Source organism: Rhagoletis zephyria, unplaced genomic scaffold (genome assembly GCF_001687245.7).
Source record: "Rhagoletis zephyria isolate East Lansing unplaced genomic scaffold, Rhagoletis_zephyria_1.1 Rzeph_scaffold_01198, whole genome shotgun sequence".
NCBI lineage: Eukaryota > Metazoa > Arthropoda > Insecta > Diptera > Tephritidae > Rhagoletis > Rhagoletis zephyria.
In genome coordinates, this window is record NW_016158282.1 from 33,411 (window position 1) to 52,033 (window position 18,623).

Consider the following 18,623-nt stretch of genomic DNA (forward strand, 5'->3'; position numbering starts at 1 on the left):
AAAATAAAAAAAAAAAACAATATTTCTCTTAATTTTTTAAATTTTGACCATCGATAATTTCCCCAATTTCAAAATATGTAGTACTATCTACAATTAAATCTATTTCTAAATAAACTGATAGCTCATTTATTGCAATCGCGTAACAAATGTCGAAGTTAGGCGACTTTTCTTAAATACGGCCTTCAATTTATATTGTGTGTACCGGACTTTCAGATTTTTTGAGCAGTGTGGCTAAGAAATTCATCAATATTTATTTAAAATTTATATCTACAATTGCTCCTTAGCAAAAAACTGTTTTTTTCCAAAAATTTAAGGAAAATGGGAGTGGCACCGCCCACTTATATCATATATGTGTATCTCGAAACTTCTTGACCCATCCGAGGCCGTATTTAAGAAAAGTCGCCTAACTTCGACAATTTGCATGCGNCTTCTTGACCCATCCGAGGCCGTATTTAAGAAAAGTCGCCTAACTTCGACAATTTTTATGCGGTTGCAATAAATGTGCTATCAGTTTATTTAAAAGTAGATTTTATTTTAGATCGTACTACATATTTTGAAATTGTGGAAATTATCGATGGTCAAAAGTTAAAAAATTAAGAAAAATATGGGATTTTTTTACTTTACCCAATAAAAAATCCCAACCAGCCTAGTCCGACAATAGATTATTATACAAGGCCTATATATCCTCTTCTCAGATCATATAGGATCTTTGAAATCGAATGAAAAAAAGTCATTCCAAAACTCATAAATCTACAAAATCGTATTTTCTGACCTTAATCGATAGGTTGCGACCTCTAAATGACCTTTAAAAAAATTTATGAAAATAGGAGATAATATTTCTCATAAAAANTATTTAAAACTAGATTTTATTTTAGATCGTACTACATATTTTGAAATTGTGGAATTTATCGATGCTCAAAAGTTAAAAAATTAAGAAAAATATGGGATTTATTTATTTTACCCAATAAAAAATCCCAACAAACCTAGTCCGACAATAGATTATTATACATCATTTTAAAGGCCTATATATCCTCTTCTCAGATCATATAGGATCTTTGAAATCGAATGAAAAAGAGTCATTCCAAAACTCATAAATCTACAAAATCGTATTTTCTGACCTCAATCGATAGGTTGCGACCTCTAAATGACCTTTAAAAAAATTTATGAAAATAGGAGATAATATTTCTCATAAAAACCGAATAAAATTAGGGGGTCTAGAAATTTCCAATAAAGCATTTGCGATGGGCACCCTAACATACATGCTTCCTCGAGGCATGCGGAATGAAAAATTCAGTTTATATGTTTGTCCATGAGTATGGAATTGGTTTTATATATCTCTATACCAAGTTCCAGTACTCTAACAAAAATACTTCAAGAGGAATGTGTTATGGTTACCTGCGGTGTAGTGTGAAATTTGAAAAGCTCCTTCATGACTCTTCTTATGTTACCCCCGTGTGCACCTTGCTTGTTGTCCAGCCCGGGGATTCAGCCAATGCCGTGGGTTAACGAAATAAGGGCAACAGTAAGAATGGTCTACACCAACAAGCCATACAAAAAAATATGTGCACACTAACAGACCGACAACATTCTGATTGATTCAAACACCAATCCAAACAATAATAAAATTAACTAATAGCAAAAACAACAATCACGTTAAGTGAAAAAAACGTCTTCCATACCTACATAAAAAGTCTCTTACAGCCGTGGTCTTAACTGCACCATACCCACCCCAACCAGGGCTCCCATTGGTGGGTGCTTGCAATTGGCAGGATGCCCCCATTTTCCCAACAACAAACTTACTTTCGGTTTCGGCCATGTTTAAAAAAACGACCTACAAAAAGGTTAAACTAGTGAATTAGTGGACTGAGAAAAGGAAAAAAATATATGTATATCATACGTAAGTATATAGCTTAACACCTAAGAAACGAAGAGAAAATCCAGTAGCTCAAGAGTTTACGAGAATAAGAGAGTTCTCATCAGAAAAATTTAATTTTTTTATTTCTTTCACTCCATTCGCGCTGGCTTTCCTAATCCAGGTTTGATTTTAGATAATAAGCAGGCTTAGCGGATTGATATATATGCATACATACAAATGTATGTAATATGTCAACGCGTACGTACTCTTAAGGGAAAAAGGTAAATGCAAAAAGAAAAAAAAACTTTATCGGAGCAGAAAAGCTTACATATGTACATATGCATAGTTATAAGTATATATGTGTGTACTTAAAATTTGGTATTTATGTATAAATACTAGTATGTACATACATACGTAAGTTATACGTATTTTTAGAAATGAAAAAAAGTATTGTATAGAAAATATATAACAATATACACTTTTCAACAAAAGTAAGGAAGTATTTATAGTCACAATTTACCGTGGCGGAGTGAAGCGCTTCCCTCGTAGCGGTGAAATGGCGGGAAATTCTGTGGGTTTTTTTAGTTTATAAAAATGTGTATATATTGTTTTTCCCTTTTTTTTCTAATTTCGATTCACTTTTCTTACTTGGCTTTATGCATTTTCGAAACCTTCACTGCTCTTCGTTTATTTAAAAACCCTCATACGCGTGTATACAGGAATTCTTTTCCCTTCGCTTTCACTTTACTTAGATTTTCTTAGTAATTTTCTTGATCCTACATACATACATGTGAATTTATCTTTTCTTTATGCACTCTAAACACTCTGTACATGGTATGTCTGTACGTAACTTTTTGCTTATATTTTCACTTTACTTAAGTTTACGTACTTCATACACAATTTCTAAGAAAAAATAATAATTTTAAAATATTCCTTTTTACACTCATCTTATCAGCTAACTTCACAAAAACAAAAAACATAAAGATGCATTACTTAGTTGCATTATATATAGATAAATATCGCGGTGAGTAGATGTCTTTTACAATGCCTCACCTAGTGCCGACACCAGGTAGCTGTACCTCTTTCTGTGCTAAAGTACGTAATCTCTCTATGCCAAAACGAGACCCTACGCGAACTCGTACAATAACTTAACATTCTTTTCTGAGGTAACAAAAAAATTTTAACGATTTGACAAACTTTAGAACCCTAACCATCTCCTTCCTCTACGACATATGATACCAATATATAATTTTATTGATCTAAATTCAGTCGTTCGTGTTTCATCGCTATTTCCTTCAGATAGTCTATAATGGTTCCGCTCCCACAAGAACAGGATTAATTATTGGTTCTCGAAAAGTCGCCATTACTGGGTATGCTTCCAAAAGCGGTGATCATTGGTAAACTCTGTCTAACTCGGCCTGCTAAAACCCATAAATTGTTGATTCAATTTAAATCAAATTGATCGGCACAAATAGTTTATATACGATTTACTCGCGGTCTTAATAATAAAAACTTTTTCCACGCGGTTTCTAATTATTGCGGGAATTATCAATCTTCCAAACTTCTTCTTAAGTTGCGGGCAGACTCCTTGCTCGCCTTGCGGTCGAAAAATCAATCCCGTTTTGTAACATTTTTCCCATCAGCAACCCTACCACTCAGTCTTGGTTGTTTTCTCTCTGTCCTTTTTTTCTTCTTATGCCTATTTTTGCCCGCTTTAGAAGTATGTACATGCTATATGTAACCCAGTACAAATGCAGTATGAAAAATTTAATTTATATGGTAGGCGCCATGTCCACTTGCCTAATACCGATTAGAGCTATCCTATATTTTACGTTTAAGTATATTTATAATATATATTTATCATATATTTATTCTATATTTTTACAAACATTTTCTCAAAAATCGCACCTTTCTGCCTGAATTGTTTTCGTTTTTAAGAAATTCAGGAAAATTGATCATTTATATTGAAAACTGTCCTTAGAATAGAAATAGGATTTGTTTTTCATAAAGTTTAAAATAATATGAATTCCAATTTAATTTTAAGTTTCCAGTATTGCAAGGTTTAAAAATAAAATTTAAAATAATTTATTTCTTATAGGAAACGAAAAAATTCCAATTGAAAATTGAAGCCTCTGGTGGAAGGTGTTAACTTACTAATGACTAGGGCAACTCAAAGTATGTTCGAGCATGTTTTTTGTCAGACATGTAAGCAACATGCTGATGAAAAGTTTAAACGTTTTACAAAAAAATATAAAGTTTGAGTTATATTTCATAGAGCATATTTTACGATAAAAGCATATTTTGCAATAAATACGTATTTTCGGATACTTTGCATTGCGTTGTTACGTCTGGAACTAATAATAAAAATTTGTAAAATAATAACAATATGGTAACACTGTGTCGAAAATTAAATAAATATCATAGTGCGCGTTCACAGCATGATTCACAGCATATTTATATAAAGTTTTTTCTGCGCGAGAAAGAGAATACTATATTTTTCGCTCTTGACAGGGGAGTTGTCCCGCCACTGACCCGTATTATAATTTCGTTTGGCAAGCTAGTAACAAAGCCCTAAGGATTTCATCAAACACAAGTAAGTATTTTTAGTTATGGAAGTCTTTATAAGCCGTCATCGATTCGCCACTTCTCGCTCGCTATGTTTGAGTCCCGGTCGCTTAAAGAAGAATTTTGCATATGAAAGCAACAACAAAGTTAGACGATAGCGAGTTTGGTTGTACCTCATTGAGTTCGTTCGTTTCGCCACTTGCTAACAGTTGGCGAATCGATGACGGCTATTATTCATAGAAAATTTTACATTTCAGAACATGGGAAGAATCAAACAAAAATGCTCTTCAAAGCTTGCGTTATATGTACGGCGATTTCTTGCTTTTACGACTGATGGAAAAATTCTTTTTTGTAAGGTGTGCAACAAATCTGTCGCGGAAGGTAAATTTTCTTCCATTAGGCAGCACTTGGAAGGCGTGACACATAAGGCGCGGCAGGCCAAGAAAATGATTGAGGTGCAACAACTGATAAGACAAAATCAACCGATTCACAAAATGAACAATTCGTGGACGATATGTGCAAAGCTTTTGTGTCTGCTGACATTCCTCTGCAGAAATTAAGAAATAATAATCTCAGAATGTTTTTTGAAAAATATACCATCCGAAATCACATTGCGTCGTAATGTTTATCGGATTTACACATGAACCATTCTTAATATAAGGACTGAAGGGAAAAATAAATATTTGTGGATATCTATTGACGAAACGACTGAATCTGTTGGGCGTTAAATAGCTACGGTGATCATAAATATGTATTCAAAATGAAGGACAATTTTTCTAAAATATGCCTACATATATTTACGTAGTATAAAAATCAAAAGAGTATTTATGATTCTAAATTCTTAATACATTTTAAACTTTAAAAATGAATCACGTTTTCTTAATCGATATTAATCTTTTTTTAAATTAATATTTATAAAAGTATAGTAAAACATATTATAATTACAATAGCTTACACGAAAAGTAAAAATCTTTAAAAGATTATTTTATAGGCAAATTTGAGTCATTCAAAACGAAAACAATACCCTTTTTTTGTTTTTTTGGTACTTTTCGCAGTTATTTGTCAAAAATCGACGTCATGAATCGACGTAAACGACGAGTTACAAAGGTATTTATGTGCCCTTTACAAAAATATATAATTTGTGCAGAGTGCGCTTCAAAGCATCTACATTTCTAATCCGAGTTTTCATTATCTTTGTATCTTTTGCTGTAATGATATATCTTCTTTATCGAATTTTTAAGCTAATGAAAAAAATAATCAAATAAAACTGCGTATTTGATTGAAAATCTCACTTTTTTCGACATTGACGACAAAATGCAAATGGTCGCCTGCAGCACTTATAATTTTCATTGAAGTCGCCACAAGTTATATATTTTGGTAAGAGGCACATCAATACTCTTCGAGATGTAAGTCGCTTACGTTGATTGGGAGATTTTTTCATGAGATATTGAAGAAAAGCTACGAAAAGTACCAAGAAACACTTTTTTGTAAAAATCCATCCATTGTCCGATAATTTTAAAATAACGAATAAAATGCGGAGCAAATGCAGGACACTTGGAAAAAAGCAGTACATTTTCAGGTTTGAAAAACTACGCAGGACCGACTTTTGAAAAACAGTACGGTCCTGCAAAAAACAGAACGGATGGTCACCGTATACATAGCATATGTGATGATAGGAATCTTGGATGGGCAACTTCCATCAACGAAACAGATTTTGCTGAATATAGTTACCGCCCAATTCTTTGTTTTCTTGATAAATTATTTGTAAAGAAATTTTATCAAGACTTTTATCAAGTAAAAGCTATCATCGCATTCTGTGTCAATATTTATAAAATAAAAAAGCTCTACGATTTTCACAAGAGGGGAACCGATTTCCACATGAGTGGAACTGATTTCATTGTCACATAAGAAAAATATGAATTTAAAAGCAAAAAAGCTTTTGACTGTCGTAGACGAGTAGGTAGAGATGTCGGCTATAAATTCTGTGTGTCCCAGTTTCAAATGCCGACACATGCAGTATTTAAATGAAAGAAACAAATTTTTTAGTATACAAAATTTATAATTTTCATATGAAATTTCAATTTGTAAACGCTTATCAACAGCATTTTCAATTTTGATAATTTATCAAGAAAATAACTTTTGATTTCTGTGCTAGCATTCCAATTCTTGATAAATAATAAAAAATTGGCAAATTACAAAAATTTTGTATTTATCAAGTGTAAAGAATCGGGCTGTTAAACTCGATAAAGCAGATCATGAGGCGATTGGTTGTTTGTTTGATGATTCCCTAAAGCTTTTAGGTGAATATACCACCAAAGACAAAATTTTACTATTTTTTACTGATGCAGCGCCGTACATGACTAAAGCGGGTAAGGTTATCTCGGTGTTTTACCCAAAACTCACGCANGTTTGTTTGATTCCCTAAAGCTTTTAGGTGAATATACCACCAAAGACAAAATTTTACTATTTTTACTGATGCAGCGCCGTAAATGACTAAAGCGGGTAAGGTTATCTCGGTGTTTTACCCAAAACTCACGCATATTACATGCGTGGCACACGCATTTTTAAACAAACGGAGGCAGATTTGCCATTTCTGCCGCAGACTATCGAGAGTAAGATTTAATTAATTTTGCTGAAAAGTATACAGTTGAAGAAACTTTAGCTTTAAAGTATGCACCGATCTCCGATCTAGTTTCTAGATCTAGATCTAGGCACCGAACTACAAGGTTTAAAACAAATTGCCACAAAATTATTCTTTTTGACAAAATCTTAGAAAATTCGTAAGAAATTCAAAAGTAATGCTATAAAAATTATTAAAATAAAGATAAACATATTTTATTCTGAAGTTTATTCTCGATATAAAAACGGACTGCCTCCTTGAACTGAAGTGGAACCAGTCAAAATAGGATATTTAGCATTAATGCTATCACTGTAATAATACTTACCGTGATGCCAATGTTTCTCCTGGTAAGGTAACTACAGGCGTTCCTGTCCAAAGAACATCCATAGAAGTGGTGTGTCCATTACAAAGCGGCGTGTCGAGACATATGTCAGCTAATTGACCACGACGGACATGTTCTTCTTTTGCAGCCACGTTTGAAAAAATCACACGCTCAGAAGAGAGACCTTGAACAAAAAAAAGAGCTAATTATTCATACATAGTTAGTCGGCTTGGGGAGCTTTTCAACTAAAGAGCGAAAGAGCCAGCTCAAATAATTGATCTAGTTCGTTAGTTTGTTCATTAAAGGGAACTAAACTTTTCCTTGCCAACACTCTAATAAAAAAGAAAATGTAATTTTAAAACATACATATGACACCTCGATTTTCGTTGTAAGGGCATAAAGAAAAAATTGATGGGAATTCGCGCTGAAAGGACATTTTATTTCATTGAATTTCCAATGTTTTACAATGTGTATTGCAATTTGTGTAAAAAAGTAAATATTTGAGTTCAGTTTTTCGGATTTGTTGTTTAACAAATGAGATTCCCTTTCAGGTGCCAAAGCGAAGAGCAATTCAATTCAATATGTATGTGTTATAAAACATACATACATTTTTGTTGTTATGTAACTCAGCTCCTACTGCGGAACCTGTTCAATTAGGTGAACTGTAGTTCAATAAGATGAACGAACTAATCATTAAAGTGAACTAAAAAGTCCAACTCTAATAACTATTTAGCATGGTTTAATTCTTTAAACTTTTCATAATTGTCACAAGTACATATGTATTAGGGCTGATGATTTCACCCGGGTAATGAGCTACCCGGGTACCCGGGCAGTATGGTAATTACCCGGGTACCCGGGCACCCGAAAAAATGTGGAGAGGTAAAAATTAAACGCATTTACGATTATATATAGGCATAACTATTTGTGTGGAGACTCTTCGTATCATGACGCATTTTCATTTGACCGTTTGCAACCTTATTTATCAATCAAGTCAATTATTTGGGAATCCATCTTGATCTCAGGTTTTCGTGGAAATTGCATATTAAAGCGAAAAAAAGTCAACTTGCATTAAAAACATTAAGAATGTACTGGCTGCTTGCTGCGAAATCTGAGCTGAGTTTAGAAAACAAAATCCTTTTGCACAAAGTTATGCTGAAGCCGGTTTGGACATACGCTATGCAACTATGGGGTACTGCGAGTAACTCAAACAGAAATACTACAGCGGTATCAAAATAAGGCCCTAAGAAGTATTGTTAATGCTCCTTGGTATGTCACCAACTATGCCACTCACCAAGACCTCAAAATTCCATTTGTCAGGGAAGAAATCATCAGATTGACTCAGTGATAACACGATCTTTTTTTGTTGTTACTATCATAACAAGTTTTAATAATTATTTATAAAAAAAAATTACATTATCATTTCAACAAGTTTTTATTTTGATGCAAGAAGACTAGCAAGTTAACCGAATCGGGGGCCAAACACGATCTTTTCGCCGTTACAATATTTCCTGCCGTAGAGAAGAGTCTTTCGTGTTCGGAGGAAAAGTTGTTTCAGTGAGATCCACGGATGTTAATTCTAAGCCAGAGCCAACCATTTCAACTTCCAGAAGAAAAAAAAAAAAAAACTTTATTTGCATACATAATTACGAGGGTCGTATGAAAACTACCCGATTTTGAATAGAGATGGCGCTGCTACAACTAAAAAAAATATTTTGATAAAATATACAACTCTTCAAATAACACGTGTCAAAATTTCTCAGCGATATGACATTTACAACAAATTTTATACGTGTTACAATTGACTTACTTTTGTGCTTTTTGTCAACATGGAAAAAATTGAATATCGAGCAGTGATAAAATATTTGTTTTTGAAAAAGAAAACAAACGACGAAATTAAATCGGAATTTAACGAAGTTTATGGAGACTCTGGACCGTCATTAACAACTATAAAATATTGGGTAGCTGAATTTAAACGCGGCCGTACGAGCATTTTTGATGAGGAACGTTCAGGTCGTCCAAATGAGGTCACTACACCAGAAATGATTGAAAAAATCCGTGATATGGTAATGAGTGATCGAAGATTGAAAGTGCGTGAGATTGGTGAGAGTGTGGGCATTTCAATTGAACGGGTTAATAACATTTTGCAAAATCATTTGGATATGAGAAAGCTTTCCGCAAGATGGGTGCCGCGATTACTCACAACACACCATAAACAAACACGTGTTTCCATTTCAAATGATTGTTTATCAATGTTAAACGCAAATCCCCAGGAGTTTTGGCGTCGATTTGTAACTGTCGATGAAACGTGGATTCATCACTCCACACCAGAGACGAAAGAACAGTCAAAACAGTGGACTCGTCGTGGTGAACCAGCTCCAAAGAAGGCAAAGGCGATATTATCAGCAAACAAGGTTATGGCCACAGTATTTTGGGATGCGCGTGGGGTTATACATATTGATTACCTACAAAAAGGAAAAACAATTAATGGCGAATACTACTGCAAAATATTGGGTGATTTTGACAAGGCTTTGAAGGAAAAACGTCCACATTTGTTGAAAAAAAAAAGTTCTTTTTCATCAAGACAATGCTCGTGTACACACATGTGTCGTAGCCATGTCTAAATTCAATGAATTAGGCTACCAAATGCTTCCTCATCCACCGTATTCTCCAGATTTGGCCCCCTGTGACTTTTTCCTCTTTCCTAATCTTAAAAAATGGCTCGGCGGGAAAAAATTTAGCTCAAATGATGAAGTAATTGCAGCAACAAATGCTTATTTTGAAGGGTTGGAGAAAACCTATTATTCGGAAGGGATCAAAACATGGGAAAAACGTTTGCTTAAGTGTATCGAGCTAAAAGGAGATTATGTTGAAAAATAAATTGAATTTCGTTAAAAAAATCGTTTTATTCTATTCAAGGCCGGGTAGTTTTCATACGACCCTCGTATCATTCAGTTTTTTTTTTTGATTAACATTAATATTCAAACATTTCAAAGTAATGGAACGCTATGAGATAGTTCAGAGAAGATTTGTTCCTTTTTCGTTCTCTGTAACAAAGTTCCTGGGACTTTAGCTCCCAAATTGTTCTTCGCGAGTAAGTTCCTCAGAATTTTGTTCCCGTTTTTTTCTTTGCCAAAACGTTAGCATTTTGTTCTCTTAGAAATGTTCCCGAAAATATTGTTTGCATTTTGTTCTCTCTGGGAACGTTCCACAGGGTTTAGTCTCATTTTGGTTTTGGTTTTGACGCGTTCTTGGGAACAAAACTACGACAATGACATTTAGTTTCGATCATACATTTTGTTCTCGGTCCCTGTTTTAAAATATTAATGTTTAATATTCTTTAAATATACATACATACATACATATGTACACATGCATGTATGTATATGCATTTACAAAAATTAGAAGTTTGAATTTAAGTACAGAAACTATTGTTTTAATTTACTTTTCTTGTCTCCGTCTACTCAGGCCAGCGGTTAGGTGTACATAGTCGCGTACATTCTAGACATAAAAAAATAATTATAAATAAAAAATTTTCTCACTGAAAAAATATTTATCCTCACCAAAAAGATTATACAAGAAGCTTTATGTCGCATTTCCCGGATGTTTTTCGTTTAACCGGCACCAACATATCGTCGTCTCAGAAAACGGATGTCGAATGTTACAAAACACGGTTTTGAGAAAATTGACTTTGAAGTTTAAGGTCGAATTAATCCGAAACTGTACGGTAGATTTTTGTAACTTTTGAAGGAGACGTAGTTGGTGTTATTAGTTTTGATTTCCCATATTTTTACATTTAATATCTCTTAACGTTAATGAGAAAATTTACTTTTCATTCCGTATACATTTGTCGTAAGTACCGTTTACTCACCACTTTGTTTTGTCCACAGAACATACGACAATAGTAAAGTATCTATTTCAACGACGATGGTATAATTCGATGAAAAAAACAGACATATTTATTAAATAATGATTACTTATTAGAAAAAACATAACAAAAACACAATCATGTATTTAATAAAAAAAATCTGTACATCTCTTATGCTGTAAATATGTTACGAACATACGTTTTCTTTATATAAAAACAAAAAACAATACTTAAATTCAGTCTTTTGTACATTTTTATCTCTTTCATTTCATTGGAGACTCAGTGCAAGCTAAAATTTAAAAATTTAAAATTTTAAAATTAGTTACTTAGTTTAATTTTCAATTTTAATTGTATCGTTATAGTAGAGGACCATCCAATTGTCGTAAGTTCAAAGTTTTGCGATAATACACAAATGTTTTATGATTAAAAAAGGATTACATTTGTATGGGAATTTGTCGTATGTGCCACATACGACAAACGTTTTATGATTAAAAAAAAGGTACGTTTGTATGGGAATTTGTCGTATGTGACGCATTTTCAGCACATACAACAAAAGGCATACCCAATCATTAATATTATGTAACATACGACAAAATGCGCACGAAATATCTCAAAAACTAATGGAGATATAAAAAAATGGATTGCAGAAATCGAAAGAGCATGTCCAACTTAGTAAATCTGCATCAAAATCCCAAAATCGTGATTTTGCACATTCGTCATCCGTTTTCTGAGGCGACGATATGTATATTACCGGGGTACCCGGGCAAATCGGGTAATACCCGGCTACCCGGGTAATAAAAGCCCCGGGTAACACCCGGGTAATCGGGTACCCGGGTATCATCAGCCCTAATATGTATATATGTAAGTTTCCTTAACGCTACCTAATGGATCACATCATTACTCCACTTAGGGTTTACCGCAGAACTTTCGCTGATGCAGCACCGGTGCAACAGCGCGATCACGTTGGGCAAACACAACCAGCGAAAGCGTGAGAATTGCAAGGTAGGCAATATCGGCCTACACGCGCAACTGATCGATTGGGAAATACAAAAGCATGGAAGCTGCAACATAAGCAGAATTGGTCAGGCTAAGAAGTTAGTTGATAGGAATATTGAATTGTTAAGTTCAGTCTATTTTTGGGTGGTGCATTGAGAACACAATAAGTTTACTTTTATAACATAATTTTAGTGGTGCATTGAGCACACAATAAGTCTACTTTTGTAACATACTTTGGTGGTGCATAAGCACAGAATAAAATTACCTTTATAACGTTGTGAAATCGTTGTTTGAATTTGATCTTCGGTGAGCGGTTGGTTCACCGCAACTTTAATTTTTTAATTAACCTCGCTCACTGAGACTTAACTGGCGCCCGAGTGGGTTGCAAACATCTGTTCTAGTGAAAACAACCTTACGGAAAAAAAATTTGGTATTTAACGGTATTTCATAAGAGAAAAGACAAAAATCATACAGAATCCTGTGAAAAATTGGAGATAAAAGCGGAAATAAAAATAGTGAAAACCTTTAAGGAAAAAAACTTCGTATTTAATTGTGTTCATAAGAAAAAAGACAAAAAACCATACAGAGCTCCTGTGAAAAATTGGAGAAAGAAGCGAAGATATAAAATAAGGACAGCGTTTAATTTTGTTCATAAGAAAAAAAAGACAAAAATCATACAAAAAATTGGAGATAGAAGTGAAGATATAAGACAAGGTAGATATCAACAAAAATAGAAAGTGAAATCATCAAATAACCGTGTATAATAAGGGATAGAACAAAAAAGCACATCAGTGACGAAATTCCGATGAAATATTGGTTTTTGTAAGTAAAACATCATAACCCTGATTTTATATTTTTTTCATTCCAGCATAAACATGAACACGGACGATATTAAGAAGTCCTTAACGGAGACGAATGGCGCCGTAAATGCCATTCTCTCGCAGCTTAGAAGATTCGAAGAGCGCCTAAAAAGCGTGGCAACCAGGAATAGTGAAGAATCCATTCAAGGAGTAAGTGAAAACTTGGAAAGATTAGAAAGTCAAGTTGAGGAGGTGCGCAGACAATCTGCAGACACCGACCCACAGCCTGAGGAAGAACCAGTCACGAGTCCTCAAACGGAGGACGAGTTAAGAGAAATTTCAAAACGGCCAGACTGCGTTAAGGAACTCCAGATATTTGATGGATCTCGGGGGCACTATTCCTCCTGAATTCACAGCGCGGAACAGATTGTTAAAGACTACCAAGTTGTGCGGCTCAAGCCGATTTATAGGGCCATTCTAAGGCACATTAGGTACAAAGTTAGGGGTGCAGCAGACGCTGCACTGGTGTCTCACAATATCCTTGATGCCGATTGGGAAAGTATCAAAGAAATTCTGTCGCTTCATTACGCAGATGCTAGGAACATTGAGATATTAGATCAGCAATTAACCCAAATAACGCAAGGACGCCGAAAGGTGTCCGAATTTTACGCTCGTATCCATAAGCAGCTTTCGCTTATGATTAACCCGAAAAATAGCGAGAAGTATGTTTAACGGTGAAGGCGTTGGCAGAGGCAAATCGGCGTAGGGCATCAGATGTATTCATCAGGGGATTAAATGGAAACCTGCCAACTCTACTCCTTATGCAAAAGCCAAAGTCTCTGCCAGGAGCAATTCGTATGTACCAATGTTTGTCAATGTGGTTCGCAGAAATGCCATTTACCGCACACCACAAACGCTAAATTGAAACATCAGAAAGTTCGGCGACACATACCAATCTTTGGCACCGCGATATTTTTCGCGGAGCAATAGGGACTACACTGACACAGCTAAAAGCTATCAAGCCAGAACCGGTCGGGATCTAGCTACCCAACCCAGCCAAACAATAACTATACCGGTAGAATCCAAAACCAGGTAGGGCCAAATTTCTCATACTCAGGATCAGGGCAATCCCGGAACAATCAATCTACCCTCAGCAACAACAAGAATGAATGTCGATCCATCTTCCCAAAACCAGACAAGCAAACAGTTCGAGATTTCCAAGGTATGATAGCATAAAAGAAATTCAGGTTCCATGGGATTCAAAATAGACAGGAAAGTTTGTCGAAATTTTTTTAAGTTTGTAGGCAAGGACCTACCCACTACCTTTTTTAGTTCTCCCAGGACTCGAATCTTTTGACGGAATAATAGGCGACGATACACTCACGGAAGTTAAGGCCGTACTAGACAGGGAATTAAAGCACCTTATTTTAAAACCATATATACTGCTGCCCCTTAAGCGGAAGAGAGCGCAGCACATCAATAGCATCGAGGCGAATATTTCCGTCGATCACAATATTGCCAATTCTATAAGGAAAGAGCTTAACAAAATACTCAATAGATATGAAAAATTTTTTGGTCCAGTTGATCGCAGCATAGAAATCGACAAACAAACAAAACAAAATCTTAGCCTAAACCAAAGGTTCTATCCCCTTTTGTTTCCTTGCTAGAGCTTCTCAAATATTTCGAAAAACGCGATTTTTTGATACTTTGACCACGTTTTTCTCAAAATCTAAAGCTTATGGAAAATTTCTACTTACAGATTCGTAATCAGCACAAAAGAGTCTATCAAAAACCGCTTTAACATTTTAGGAAACCAAATTTTTTCCAAATTTTTGTTGGCCTGTGTAATATTGGAGTTAGTAAAAGTTAACATAGAAAAAAAGCGCGCGACGGATTTTGCTTTTTTTTTTGGAAAATGTTCAGCGAGGTCCCCCGAAATTGTCAAAAAATACAAAATTTTATGCATGTCTGCCGGCCAAAAAAGAGGAGAAGGCGGTAATTAGTAGAGATGTCAAACTATCGATACTATCGATAGTATCGGATAATTTCAAAATGCATTGACGAAGTTTTTTATATAAACTTTTTAGTTTTATTTAGTTCCTGAAGAATTAGCTAATTGTTATATAGCGATTTTCAGTTACTTTGTCCTTTCTCTTCGATTTTTTAAATTTTTTAAACTGTTAATATAAAAACCTAAAATTCTCAACCATAGATATACATGTGCATGTGCATACATTTTGTAAATACAAAAAAAAAGTCCGATATATCCGATTGAAAAGTTTAAGGATCCATATAATAATATCGTAGTAAGTATTGAAACTCCTTTGCAGGATAAATCCATTAAATCAAATAACTAACTATCTTTGTCACCCAAATAGCACAATTAAAAAATCCCGTTCGACGAAGTTCCAATAGTATAAACTATTTGAAGGAACCATGTAGGTATAAATACATAAAAAATTAATTGATTTATTTAACTTAATAATTGACTATTTTTATGTAATACCTCGTCCCGCAAACATGTATGTATTAAAGCAGTGATTCCCAAAGGGGCCCCGGTGGAGCCCCAGAGGTCCACGGGGGACTGCATGAAAGGCGTGAAAGAAACATGGGGGACCACGAGTAGTAAGTGGGGGTTTACGAAAATGTATCTGGTTTCAATAGTAAAGAACCAAAATGGTTGCTTTATAGCCTCTTTATTTAACTTTAATTTTTTTGAGTGGTGTATAGTGCTCTTGACGCACTTAAAGGCCGCCTGCAGACTAAAAAGAAACGGATGTTGGTATAACACTGAGTGAGGCGAGGCTGGCGGCAGAGATTTGTGCACTTGTTTCTTTTCAATGCTATAGGACAATACTTTTTTTTTGAAGAGATTCGATAATGTTCAGTTCCCTGAGGGGGAATGCTGGTTTAATTCCGGCACTTAGCCCGAACTCACTCATTGTCGAATCTTCACTGATGGCTCCAAAACTGACTCAGGGTCAGGATCTGGGGTCTCTTTCGAAGTTAGTGAATATAAGCTTCACCTTTCTCTTGGGGAATATGCTTCGGTCTTCCAGGCTCAGGTATTTGCAATTCTCACTACGTGGTGGAAAATAAGTGGAAAGGTAGGAGTTTACGTGTCTGTAGCGACATCAGTGCTGCACTTAAAGCACTGGCCAGCCCTCTATCGAAGTACTTTCAAACTAGTTCGGTAATGCAAGTCTCGACTAAATTATGTTGGTAAGCTTACCTTACCTTTGGGTGCCAGGTCACTCGGGGAGTAACTGGCAATGAGACATCTGACCATTTAGCCACAGTTGGCTTAGATCAGGCATTCCTCGCTCCGCGACCAGTTATAGCACTCCCTACATCGACCATCGAAGCCACCATCAGCAATGACTCGAAGGGATGAAGTGGGCAAAACTCATGCTGCCTTCAATCTCAGAAGGTCTATATAGTTTTTTGCTCTAACTGAGCAGACAACTTGTTGGACTGCTGACTGGTCACTTCACGGGGCACAAACCCTGACTGTGAAAGGCGTAAATGACCACTCCATTTGCTCGTTCTGGCTTGAAGAGGACGGTAAAACATTTCTTGTGCTTCTTGCTTGCTTGGTTGTGTATGATAAATTTTTCTAGATTCGGTATTTCCTCTATTGCCAGTTTCTGAATTTAAAGTTTAGCGTAAAAACCTTTGCGGTATTATCGTTATAAGCTTTGTGTTTTAAAAATGTGAGGGATGGATATTTTTCGCGTCACTTTAAAATTTGGAGCGATAAAAATAAAAGTTATGGCATCAGCACAAATAAATTCAACAAATTCATGTAGGATTGGAATGACTTAGTACTTGAACGGACCTGACAGACACATCATTGCCGACAAATGCAACCATGCGCACAGGACTCAGGATGAACGATCGGACGGCACTGAACACGCCCAAAACTAGACTTCGATAAGATGAACAACCGGACAGAATGCTCATTGTAAAATCAACCGCCTTCAAGCGTAGTTGGCGAAATATTAATCCTCGCAAATAATTGTGTGTTAAGTTATATATGTATATCTGTACGTGTAATAAAAGACTGTGCAACTAACAATTTAAAAAACTGTTTTACTACATTCATGAGCGAGCCGAACATGTGAGGAGTGTATGGAGTGCTCTTAAAAATATAACTCCTCAGAGAGAGATAGTACTATGATGGCTTTACGAGCTCTGTTTTTTTTTTTTTTTTGCAAGTGTGTAATCACATTATTTTAATAAATAGAACACAAGAAAATATTCTATTTTTATTTTTGCCACTGCGAATTGAATTTAGTTTTGGAACTCACCCGCCATGCAAATTTACATCGTTCAATCTGATCTTCACATTTCTTTATGAGTTTTGGGAAATGTGTTAGAAATAAGCAGCAGAGGGTCCACAGAAACGAGTAAAGTTTTGAAAGGGGTCTACAGAAAAAAAGTTTGGGAGCCTCTGTATTAAAGGGTAACGCAAGTATATTTGCCGCAGTACTTTTAATAAGTCTCGTTGCATTGTACTCTACTCACAACACTATGTGAACCTTTTTCCGCATAAATACACTACTTGGCGTTGAGAGAGCAAATCGAGGGCTTATATTCAATGCCCTGTAAAATGATATTCTGATATAAAAATCCACCTAAGACTTAAATGTCATCGGCGATATTAATGCTGACCTTATATAAAGCTTGACAGAGGGATTTGCTTTTAAATTGCAAAGCCAGAATTAACATCTGATTTAAAAAAAAATATTGCATCGATAACTTAAAGTTGTGATACACAATGGCTAGAGGCGTCGCACTATAGGCAAAACAAGAGTTCTTTTTCAAAATCGGAGATCTTCGCTTAGAAAAGAGATAATGGAATGAAAATTTTTTTATCGTAAAGACAAATGATCATATAATATAAGAAAACTATAGAGAAGTTACAACAACAATAACTTAACCCTCAAAATACCGTTCAAAATTTCACTTTTTTTAAATTTTGGATTTAGGCTCCCATTCCACTAAAACACTATATTTAATACACCATTAGCACTGTTTCTGAAAGATTTCTCTTTATTTTATCTTAAGACTCAATTCTTGGGACATTGGATGCTGTACCCGAGTGGCCAGATTGGCAAAAGAAAAGCTACCTTTAAACTCTAATAACTCGTAAACTATCAGCTTTCACAAAAAAAATGTTATAACAAAAATGGTTATACTGGTCGATATTAATTAATTAACGGCTTTTTACCCTCCATTCCCGCCCAACCGACACGAGGAGATCTAGAACTATTCAGCTACAGAATCAAATTCATCAGCTGATTGGATATGCTAAAGATAGTGTTTCAATTATTGAGAGTGGAAATAATAGTTTTCTTTATAGTAAAAATCGAGTCCGATACGTCAAACGTGCTGGAATGACAGTTAAAATCCTGACATAAACCACGGAATGATTCGTTTAGTTCAAAATTAGTTTTGCATGGCTTTAAAAATAGAGGTCGAAAGTGTCTTGACACTCGAGAAGGAACATTAAAATTTACCTCAGCCAGGAGGGCCGGGCTATTAATCAAGCCTGTCATTAATTTTACGATAAATATTATACCCAGCATTTCTCTACG

The 18,623-nt window shown here is 35.1% G+C and overlaps 1 protein-coding gene across 2 annotated transcripts in view; it reads right to left on the reverse strand.

Moving 5' to 3' along the window:
• sxc (O-linked N-acetylglucosamine (GlcNAc) transferase sxc) overlaps nucleotides 1-18,623 on the reverse strand; it is a 132,216-nt gene that overhangs the window by 23,690 nt on the left and 89,903 nt on the right. Inside the window, exon 9 of one of the 2 annotated variants that reach the window (XM_017616406.1) lies at nucleotides 7,366-7,546. The exons of the other annotated variant lie outside the window; for it this stretch is intronic. Within the exon in view, the coding sequence (XP_017471895.1) occupies nucleotides 7,366-7,546 (181 nt within the window). The remainder of the gene's footprint in view (nucleotides 1-7,365; nucleotides 7,547-18,623) is intronic. 2 annotated transcript variants of the gene reach the window in all.